This window comes from Ceratotherium simum, chromosome 7 (assembly GCF_057802395.1).
Source record: "Ceratotherium simum simum isolate JZ-2026a chromosome 7, ASM5780239v1, whole genome shotgun sequence".
Classification (NCBI taxonomy): Eukaryota; Metazoa; Chordata; class Mammalia; order Perissodactyla; family Rhinocerotidae; genus Ceratotherium; species Ceratotherium simum.
The window spans coordinates 67,237,722-67,248,598 of record NC_141906.1 but is presented as its reverse complement, the minus strand read 5'-3'; the positions used below and the strand labels follow the sequence as shown (position 1 = coordinate 67,248,598).

At 54.6% G+C, this 10,877-nt stretch overlaps 1 protein-coding gene across 1 annotated transcript; it reads right to left on the bottom strand.

Annotated features, from left to right (window-relative positions):
* Positions 1 to 1,779: 1,779 nt before the first annotated feature.
* Positions 1,780 to 9,840, bottom strand: LOC147916694 (USP6 N-terminal-like protein). The gene is made up of 6 exons (XM_087434087.1): positions 9,769 to 9,840; positions 8,842 to 8,927; positions 7,127 to 7,166; positions 6,213 to 6,320; positions 2,407 to 2,528; positions 1,780 to 1,795 (listed from the first exon to the last, which is right to left on the bottom strand). Exons 1-6 carry the CDS (start codon positions 9,838 to 9,840, stop codon positions 1,780 to 1,782), a joined length of 444 nt encoding a protein of 147 aa, XP_087290213.1.
* Positions 9,841 to 10,877: the final 1,037 nt, after the last annotated feature.

Genomic DNA, 10,877 nt, shown 5'->3' with positions numbered 1-10,877 from the left:
AGGTGCATCCTCGTCTGGCACCATGTATGGCCTGAAGAAACTCAGGAGGGCTTCGTGTAGAAAGTGGTCTCGTGGTGCTGGGCAGCAGTAGCTCAGACAGGAGCTGGGTACAGGGTGGTCAAGCTTGGAGCCCGACCTGGGGCCGCCTGCCTTGCCTTGAGGAGGGAGCTGCTGAGGAGCAAGTTGCCCGATGGGGGTTGCCCTGGGGCCACAGGGTAAGCAGGGCCTGGCTCCCTGCTTGTAGGTGTAGGGGGTAGCGAAGGGGCTGGGGTTCAGCTTGAGCCCAAGGCAGGGGTCCCTAGGTCTCCTCCCCTGCCAGGCCCCAGGCTGAGTCCCCCTCTGAGCCTGTGCCTTCCCAGGGTGTGGAAGACTCCTACACGCTGGTGTGTGAGATCCAGCAGCATAAAGTGGGCAAGCTGAGCCCGCCCGACAAGGGTGGCCACGCTGCGTGAGCTGCAAGTACTTGCTCTCGTGATGGTGGGTCCACTCTGAAGCCCTGCCAGCACAAACACAGGGCGTGGAGGTGCCAGATGCGGGGAGGAGGTGCAGATGGACGAAGGAGGGAGGAAGGAAGGAAGTGCCGCCGGAGCCCGGCCAGCCCAGGGTGCGTGGACAGAGTGACCACAGACCTCCCATGAACACTTTGCACAGACTGTCGTGAACTGACACCAGGGCCACCCCAGCTGTTACTCTCTTCCCACCCTGGCCCGTTGGGCACAGATTGAATTGCAGTCAATTATTGGGTGGTCTTGACCCTGGCACCTGGCCGAGGTTAGGTGGCCGTGATGCGAGTTGCCGTCCATGAAGCACAGCAGGAACCTCAGCTTCATCTGGCTGGCGGCCCCTCTGCGGGGGCAGCTGGCAGAAGCCGGTCAGGTGGTCTGGGCTGCACCACCCTCTGCCTCTGGGGGCATCCAGCACTTCCTGCAGAGGGCTCTGGGCACTGCAAGAACAGGCCCATCTTGCATTTTAACACACAACTATTTTATTGACCTTTAGCCAGCAAGGGGGGAATTGAGGGCAAGAGTGTGTCCCTTCCTCCCGAGAGGGAGGCCTTCTTAGGGAACGCTGAAACCAGACTGGCGGGGCTAGTGCACACCACCTTGGAGCCTCCTTCTGACTTGGGTGAGATCGCATTTCCTGAGTTTTGGGGGCCCTGAAAGGCAGTTGCCAATGACAATGGCAAAGTGAGGGACCTGGCCCCTTAGGTCCATGCCCACCAGCGCCCTCCAGCCCAACCTGGAGCAGTACCTCTCCGATTCTTGGAGCAGGTCCCCAGAGTGGTCTGCTTGGCCTTGGGGCTCTGCCCCGTGGGTGCCAGGTGGCTGCTCAGGGCCCTGGCGTCTGGCTGACCCCGTGCCCTTGTGTGCACGAAGGTGGGGCTGGCCCTCCTTTCCCTGCCACCCCCTTGCTGGGCTGGCCTGTTGCTTCCAGAGCTGCCTCAGTTCACTGACGTGGCATGTGGAGCATGCCCAGGCTCAGGTGGCCGCATACTGCTCCAACAGGGCTCACCCTCCCTTAGGCCAGAATCCAGGGCTGGCCAGGGCCACAGGGGCCTCGGTCCCCTCAGTCCGCATCCTAGCTGCAGGGGTATTCATGGTGCCTCTGCTCTCCCAGTGACTGGGTTCAGGCCAGGCCCTTCTGGGTCAGGGACTTGTGCCCTGTGAGAGGGGGACCATCTGCCAGGAAGGCCAGTGTGAAGACTCTCAGGGCATCCTGCCAGCTGGCTGAGGCCTCTGGATTACCTCGCTCGTGATCACCCTCCCCTCTGGAGGACCCCTAGTGTCCAGATTCCCTGTGGACACGGAGGTCATGGGGTGGCAGGGATGTGGGGGGCCTCAAGGCAGCTTGGCCAGTGCTGCCCTGGCTCCGTCTTGGCCATGCCAGTCACTGCCCCAAGATGGGCATGGGCTGCAGGTGCCACAGGGCTGGAGGGGTGCCCTGGACCCTATGGCTCCATCTTCAGCCGGCTGGGCAGGGCCTGTCACTGGGGTCCCAGTGGGCTGCAGGGCTGGGCCTGTTGTGTGGCCCTTAGGGGTGGCCCAGGCAAGTGTCAAAGGGAAAGGGACCCGGTGTCCTGGCTCAAAGCTGATGTCTGGGGGCCAACTGCCTGCTGCCTCACGGCTCACTGGGCGGTTGGGGAGGGAATTCCATCACCATGGCTGCAGCCAATCCCGAGAGCTGTCCTCGGCTGGGGCAGGCAGGCCAGACCCAGAGTCTCCGGGGCCCCAGAGAGTGATTTGTAGCTGTGGAGTTCCTTCATGCTGCCGCTTCCATGCCTCAGGGACAGCCTGGTTGGGCCAGGGTCTGGGCTGCTCATGCTGGGTGACTGGGCCAGGGAGGGGCCAGCCCATCCTCTTTAGGGAGCATCTCAATGCTGGGAGAGGTGAAGAGAGGCCTGGGCACCAGGGACACTCGCTCCATGCCCAGGGGGCCCGAAACATAATATGGTTTCGGAAGGTATAGTTCTCCTCGGGGTCGATCTGCTTTATTTCCGGAGAGAAAAGCTTGACCTGCTCCTTCATGTTCTGTGGGCGGAACCAAGGAGGAGGAGCCCGCATCAGAGATTCAGAACACTAACTGCCACCAACTGCCATCAGAAATGGAGCTGGAACGTGCTGCTGGCTGGAACGTGAGTTTTTCCCGCAGAAATCTAATTCTTTCGCTTGTTTCTGAAACTAGGGAGGGTCACAAGTACCCACCAAGCCTGTGATGCCCACATCATGGCCTGTGCCCAGCAGCCCTGGGGAGGGGACTGCTGATGGTCAGTCGGTGGGCTCCTCCGAGGACCAGACCCCCACTCCTTCAAGGCACCGTCCAGGCCACCCCAACCTCTCCTCCCCTCCCCTGCGCAGGGCCCTGTCCAGGACAACAGCGCCCACCTGGGCTCTGAGCTTGTCCCCCGGGGAAGCTGTTCCCAGTGCACCGGCCCATCTCAGGGGACTCCGGGAAGCGGGGAGCGCAGCTCGGCCTCTGCTGCTTGACACCTTCCTGAGTCCTACAGCCGGACAGGTGAGGTGAGGCTGGCTCACTATCTTCACCTTCCTAGCTTCACCAGCTCGCTTGTTCTATTTTTCCAAGCATGAATCTGGCACCAGCTCACCTGGCCATCCTCCAACTCAGGGCCCTGGGAAGGGAGGGCTGCCCTGGGCTGGAGGCCTGTCTGCAGCTCTGGCTCCATCACCCCGACGCTAAAACTGCCCAGGAGGAGCATGGAGCCCTACGGCCCTGATAGCCCACTTTCAGATCCCTGGTTATGAAGGCAAAGAAGTATCCTTGGGGCTCCACATAGGCCTAACTGATATGCGTGTTTCCTATTTCCCTTTTTATTTTGGTGAGGAAGGTTGTCCCTGAGCTCACATCTGTGCCAATCTTCCTCTATTTTGTCTGTGGGATGCTGCCACAGCATGGCTTGATGAGTGGTGTGTATGTCCATGCCCAGGATCTGACCCGTGAACCCCAGGCCGCTGAAGCAGAGCGTGTGAACTTAACCACTATGCCACCGGGCCAGCCCCTGCATGCTTCCCATTTTAAAGCTTTTTTTGCTCGTGTAAAGGAAAACTCTTGACCTTGCATATTATCTTGTACCCAGCCAGCTTTCTAGATTAGTTTACTAATTCTGATTAACAGGTTTTTGTAGAATGTCTTGAGTTTTCTAAGTATATGATCAGATCACCTGCAAATGAAGATAATTGTTTCTTTTTTTATCTAACTGTTTCTTTTATTTTCTTGTCTAACAGTATTAGTTAGATCTACCAAAACAATTTGAATAACAGGAATGATAGCCGACATTTCTGTTTTTTCTTCCTGATTTTAAGGGAAATGACTTCAGCATTTCACGGCCCCTTATGATATTTGCTGTTGGTTTTTCCTAAATAGTTTTGAAAATATTTAGTTTATTTCTATTCTTATATTACTTATGATTTTTTTACAATTTAGAAATAGCTGCTGGATTTTATTCATTAGCTTTCTGGAATCCACCGATGTCATCAAGTGACTTTTCCCTTTTAATGCATCCATGTGACATTTAGTCCCCACAGGCTGGTTCTGGAACACACCCTACTGGGTCATGAGGGATCACTCTTTTAATACTTCACTAACCTGTTAAGATTATATTTAGAATTGTACCTCCATAGTCAAACGTGAAATGGATTTATAGGTTTTCCTTTCTGGAGCTCTTTACCAGGTTTCAGTATTGGGGCTGACAGCTTTGTAAAATAGCTTTCCATTTCCCCTGGGTCCAAGCCTTGGGCTGAGGAACTGCATCATAGAAGATTGCATCCACTGCAGCCAGGAGCAGCCCAGCCTACCCTCCACTGATGGTGCTCTCATCTTTTCTTTGGTTATCCTTCAGTTCTCTTTTTCTTCCTTGTGGGCTGATTTTGCTTGGCCATCATCTGCTTCCTCGGTTTTCAAATGCACACCCATCGAATTGCATACAACCTTCCCTTGTAATTCTCTAGGCCTCATCCTGCTTGTGGCCAGGGCCCCGTTTCTCTGAAGGCCCCGCGCTTTATCCTCTCTCCCTTCCTTTATTCAACCTTGGGAGAAGTTTAGCTATAACACTGGTTTTTCCAAACGACCGGTTTCGGGTTTTATTTATCTTTTCTACATCTTTTGGTTTTCTATTTCATTTTGCATTTTTAAACTTCCTCTTCGTTATTCCTTTGCTAATTTTTTCTTCTAATTTTCAAGTTGAATACTTAGTTCTTTAATGTCAGTCTTTAAAAAATAAAACGCATGCTTTGTGGGGCTTTTCATGACTTGTTACATAAATTGTAATTTCAGTTTTGATATTCTTTTTGCTCTAAAATTTTGCTGCCATGGTGAATAGAATGTTTTTCTTATAATATTTACTAGGTGGTTGGTAAATAGACAGTGGTTTTTATTATTGATGTGGCACCATTGTGTAATATAAATTATAACCGTGTATGCTGTAAGTAGTAACAACCCGCTACTTCAGTCAACTCTCTTTTTGCCTTTTGGCTCTTGGCGGAGTCCCTTGTGTCCCTACGTACGTGGCATCATCAGCTATTGGGCAGTTTGTCTGGATTTTCATCTTTTTCTAGAGGCATCTGGCTGGGTTCCTGGTAATCAGTTCAGAAACGGACTCGGGCTATCAGAAGCACAGGGGAATTTGTGGGTAGCTGTGCAGGGAGCCTGGGGGCCCGGATTTGGGACCAGGTTGGGGTGCAGATGTCCACGTGCTGCCCCTTCGCAAGCCTGGCCCTGTAGTGGTGCAGCAGAGGGGTCTGGGCTCACCCTCCTGCCAGGACAGCATTCCACAGCCCAAAATGATCCCACCTCTTCTCTAAATATCTTATTTATCCTGTCCCATCGCACTGAGCTGCATTTGCAGGACCACAGTAACAAGCTGCACAATGGGTAACTAGACCCTCCTCTTGCCCCCGGTTTTACGGGTGCCCTTTGAGGGTTTCACGATTAAGAGTGATGCTGGCTGTTCCACCATTATCGATGGTTGTCCTCGTGTGTGTATATTTACCACATTAAGAAATGGTCTGTTCTTGGGCTGCTTGTTGAAGTGTGCCCACCATCACACCCCCTCCCAGCTGCCCTTCCCGGTGTCAGGCTTCACTGGGCGGGTCCCACTTGGTCTGGGTGCATCGATGCCCTTTCACTCACCCAGTGTGCACAAAGCACCCTCCCTGGGGCAGTGTGACCTGGGGGGGGGGACCCTAGTGGGAGACCCGAGCAGTGGGAATGAGGCCAGGTGCAGGGTCCTCACTGGCAGGATGAGAAAAGACCAGTTTCTTGTCCCAATTAAGTCTTTTTATTTGACTTAACTTATATCTGTTGTTCACATATGTTTGGTTTTGCTTTTCTCATTTTGTGGTTTCTGTGAGTGTGCTTTCTTGCTCTTTTCTCCCTGGTTTCTATCCTTTGCTGTGTGACTCTGTTCCCGGCTCAGGTGTCTGAGAGGGCTTAGTTTGGTTCCAGGTGGCATCTCTCCATCTCTGGATCCAGTGTCTGCACTGGGCCACACTGAAGGGAACTGAGGCCCAGGCAGCAGGGAGGGGGCAAGGCCCTCCCAGCAGGAGTCCCAGAGCCTGTGAGTCGGGGAGGTGCCAGGAAAGTGCTGAGGATGGGCGAGGCTCTCCATGGTACACACCTTACTCCCCCAGGCTCCCCGCAATCTCCTGATGAGGCCTGGCCTCTTAGCGTTGCCTCTGCCCAGTGTAGAAGGGCCATACCTCATATTTTCCTTCATTCTCTGCCTTTAGTTTCTCAATGTCCAATAGGAGAGACCAAACCTGATCTTGCATCTGTGGAAAGATTCCTTTGTAGACCCTTCGATGCATCTACAGGATAGAAGAAAGCTCTGGTGAAACAGGCCACAGGACGACACTGCAGAGGAGACGTAGAGTGAAGCATCTGGAAGATTCTAACTTTGGGCTCTGTGGTTTCTCAGAAGAGGTTGGATTTACCTAGAACTGGGCCCTATCTCCCACAATTAAGAGTGGACAAGGGCTCAAGGGACATTGTGGACTGTGGTCCTGACATATCCTTCCCTATGGGGCCCTGGGCCTGGGGTGGCTCCGGCTCTGGCATCAGATTCTCTCCAGGCCAGGTGACCCTTGTAGGGTGGGCAGGGAAGCTGTAGGCTGCCCTGGGGACCCAGGCCTGTCCTCCTTGAGGGTCAGGACAGCATACCACCTATCTAGCGCTCAGCTCTCTATCTTCTCGTTGCTCTGGTACTTATTCCATTTCTTTAGCATCTTGACCTACTTATCTGCTTGCCCAATCTCCTGGAGTTTTTGCTAGAAAATGAGAAATGGTAGTGCTAGCCAAGCTACCAGCTGTCCTGGAGTGGCGCTTAGTGCAGCGTTGAGTCATGCTTAGGAGCCCTGATGTGAGCAAATTCGAAGGAGCCAGAAAAGGCGCAGATCCTCTCACACAGACACCAGGGCTTCCAGCCAGGTCCCAGCCTTGAGGTGGCTGTCCTGGCGGCCAGCAGGCAGTGACTCCTGAGCTGCATGTGCAGTTCTGGGACAGGTGGGTTTGGTGAAACCCCCCTCAGGACAGCTCTGGGGTCAGGGGTGGCAGGAACCCCGGTCCCTGCACCAGTGGACTGCCTCCTGCCTGCGCGGCAAGGACGGGCTCTTACCTTCACCTCCTGGGTGCTGAGGCCGGGCAGCTCCTTCTCACTGGAAGGCAAGAGAAGCAGAGCCGTGAGGACCTGCCCCAGGCTGAGTGCCAGGGAAGGACCAGGCCTGCCCCGCTATTAACCCCCAAGTCTTGGCCCAGGAGACTCTGGAGGGGAGGGCTGACCCCAGGAGGGTGCCAGCAACATGGGGCAGAGGGAGGGCAGGGGCTGCCACGTGCTTATGGGGCTCCAGCCACAGTCGGGCTGGAGGCAGTGCCCTCTGTGGGAGCCTGAGAAGGGTCAGTGCTGGCACAGGGAGTGCCCTGACAGCAGCCCCCCAGAAGGTGACCTGCCACTGTCCTGGGATTGGGCCGGCCTGAGAACTGCCCAGTGCAGCCAAGGTGCACCCTGTGCCCATCCTGCTGACATCCCCACGCCCCTCACAGGGTCTGAGCGTCTGGCGTCCACCCTGCTCTCCCTGCATGCCTCCCACGTCCTACCACCACCCGTCTCTCGTCCGTCACTTCAGCCACTCTGGCCCGTCTTTTACCCCTTATCTTGTCAGAACCTCTGAGCACGACCCACCCCTGACTGGCCCAAACAACTGCTTGTCCACTGGGTAAAGAGTGTGACTGAGGGCCCTGCAGGCAGCAAGGTTGGCCCCAGGCCGCGTCTCCAGCCTCAGCTGGCTTCTCGTGGTGGCTGTCAGCCTCCTTCCCTCCTGCTGCAGCATCGCTGCACAGCCCACTGCGCTCTACCTTCACACTTCACACACCAGGGCAGCCTCCTCCCCATCCACCCTCCTCCTGCTGATGCGGGTCATCCGCTGTGTCTGCTCTGCACCCTCCCCTGCCTGATCATAGGCACCTCCTCCACAGCTTCACGCCTGCACTTTTGACGAGCAGTGTCTTCAGAGAGCACTGTGGAGGCCTTCAGGCCTGACCCAGGCCCCTGGCACAGGTGTCTCAGGTGAATTGCTTCCCCGCTGGGCCTCTCCCCGTTCTGGGCTGTCCTCCCTGAGAGAAGATGCCACCATCCCACGAGCCCAGCACCTTCGGCCCTACCATAGGCTAGCTCTGTCCAGGTACACACACACGTCACCCCAGTCCCATCTCCCCCGTCTTCTCTTCTCTCACCCTCCACCACAGCCTGGCCCACCTTCCACCCCAAATCTCCTCCCAGCGCCAGACCCTGGGATCGGGTTGTCTTCAGCCTCAAACTCCACCTACCTCTGTCACCTTCCCGTGAGATTCTGAGGCCAGGTCCTGCTGGAATCCTCCACCTGCCTGTCCCCTCAATGCCTGAGGCCACAGCCCTCACTGCCCTCATGCCTGTCCCCACATGGCCACTCAACGGGGCCCACTTGAGCACTTGGAGACCTGCAGGACAACTGCCCACAGGCTTGGCCAGGTGCCCCTCACCCTGTGGAGCCACCCAGGCTGGACTCTCCCTCTGACCATGGGAGGCAGACACCATCGCCCCCTCCCCCATGCAGGCATGGAGGCCACACCACTGAACGCCCAAGCTCCTGGCCCAATGCCCAGCTCCACTCCCTGCCCACTTCCTCAAGTTTGCATGCTGGGTCTCTCAGCTCGAGCCTAGTGCAGACCCCGGCCCACAGTGGGCACCAGGGGATAAGGCCCTGAGATGGAAAGACAGGTCCTGCCTCCAGAGAGGTGTTTCTGCAAACAGAAACCATCCCTGAGATGAGATGGAGGCATGTCTAGATGACTCACTGCAGAAAACCAAGGTGGTTGGCGACTTTGTACAGTGAGACCTCAGCATCCTCCGGAGGGTCTCTAGGCACCTCGGCTTGGCATCCCTGAAACCCAGAGGGGACACCATGGTGAGGACATACCAGAGCAGGATGGCTCCTCCTTCCCCTGCGTCCTGAGGGAGCCCAGGAACCTTTGACAATGGGCACAGTGTGAGAGGCAAGGACCCGCCTGCCTGAATGGGAGCAGCCTCACCTGCCTCTACTGTCTATGATCCTCACCTGGCCCCTACCTGCTCATCCTTGGCTATGATCCTGCATGGAACATACGTGCTCCTGCTATATGATCCCTACCTGGGTCTCACCTGCTCCTGCTGTCTGTGATCCCCGTCTGGGCCTCACCTGCTCTGGCTGACTGTGCCAGTCGGCCCTGTGTGCTCAACCTTGGCTATGATCCCTGCTTGGCCATACCTGCTCATATTGGCTATGATCCTGCTTGGGCCTCACTTGCTCCTTCTTGGCTATGATCCCACCAGGGACATACCTGTTCCTGCTGTATGATCCCCACCTGAGCCTCACCTGCTCGTCCTTGGCTATGATCCTGTCTAAGACATACCTGCTCCTGCTGTAGGATCCCCACCTGGGTCTCATCTGTTCTTGCTGCCTATGATCTCCGCCTGGGCTGTACCTGCTCATCCTTGACTATGATCCCCACTTGGGATGTACCTGCTCCTACAGGTGATGATCCCTGCTTGGGCCTTCCCTGCTACTGACGCCTGTGAGTCCTGCCTGGGTCTCACCTGCTTGTCCTCGACTATGATTCCCGCCTGGGCCACACCGCTCATACTTGGCTATGACCCTGCCCTGGGTCTCACCTGCTTCTGCTGGCCCTGGTCCCTGCCTGGGCTATATCTGCTCCTAGTGGCTGTGACCTCCTCCTGGGCCTCACCTGATTGTATTTGGCTATTATCTCTGCTTTTTCTAAGGGCAGCAGGGTCTGCAGATTCTCCTTCATGTCCATGCTGCAAGACAAAAAATCCAAATATTACACTGCACTGAAGAGCTTTGAGAACAAACAAGGCTGCTCCCTTTTGGTGGCTCCCCAGTCTGTCTGATCTGAGTGGAGAAAACTCTATAACCAGGTTGGGTGACATCCTGGGTTGGTGGATCATAGGTTCACACTCACACTTTTTAACACTCCCGCTTACAGGCTACCTTCCCAGCCACCTGGGAAATTCTGTCATAGCGGGATTACAAAGTTCTCTTCAGACAGCTTTATGAGGAGCAGGAAGGTGGACCTAAGGGGCTCAGATGAACTGCTGATCTGCAGTGCAGTGTGGTGTACTCCTGGCTCAGGGCTGGCACTGAGGAAAGGAGAGGGCAGCTGCCTGCTGATGAGGGGCTTCCTGCAGGCTTACTGGGAATCAAATTTTGATCTGAGACACTAAAAGCACGAGAAACAGAAGAAAGAAATCAACAAACTGGACTTGATCAAAATTAAAAATTTCTGTGCTTAAATGACACCATCAAGAAAGTGAAAAGGCAACCCACACAATGAATGAAAATGAATGCAAATTGCCTATCTGATAACGCGTCGAGTATATAGAATATATAAAGAACTCGTAACTCAACAATGAAAAGACAAATAGCCCAATTAAAAAATGGACAAAGGACTTGAATAGACATTTCTCCAAAGTGATATACAAATGGCCAACAAGTACATGAAAAGATGCTCAATAGCATTAGCCCTCGGGGAAATGCAAATCAAAACAACGAGATACCACTTCTCGTCCATTGGAATGGCTATTACCAATAAAATGGAAAAGAACAAATGTTGGTGAAGATGTGGAGAAATTAGAACGCTCCTGTATTGCTGGTGGGAATGTAAAATGGTGCAGCTGCTGTGGAAAACAGTTTGGCAGTTCCTCAAAAAGTTAAACGTAGAGTTACCATATGACCCAGCAATTCCACTCCTAGGTATATACCTAAGAGAAGTGAAAACGGGTTCTCAAAGAAATATTTGTACACGCATATTCATAGAAGAACTACTCACAATAG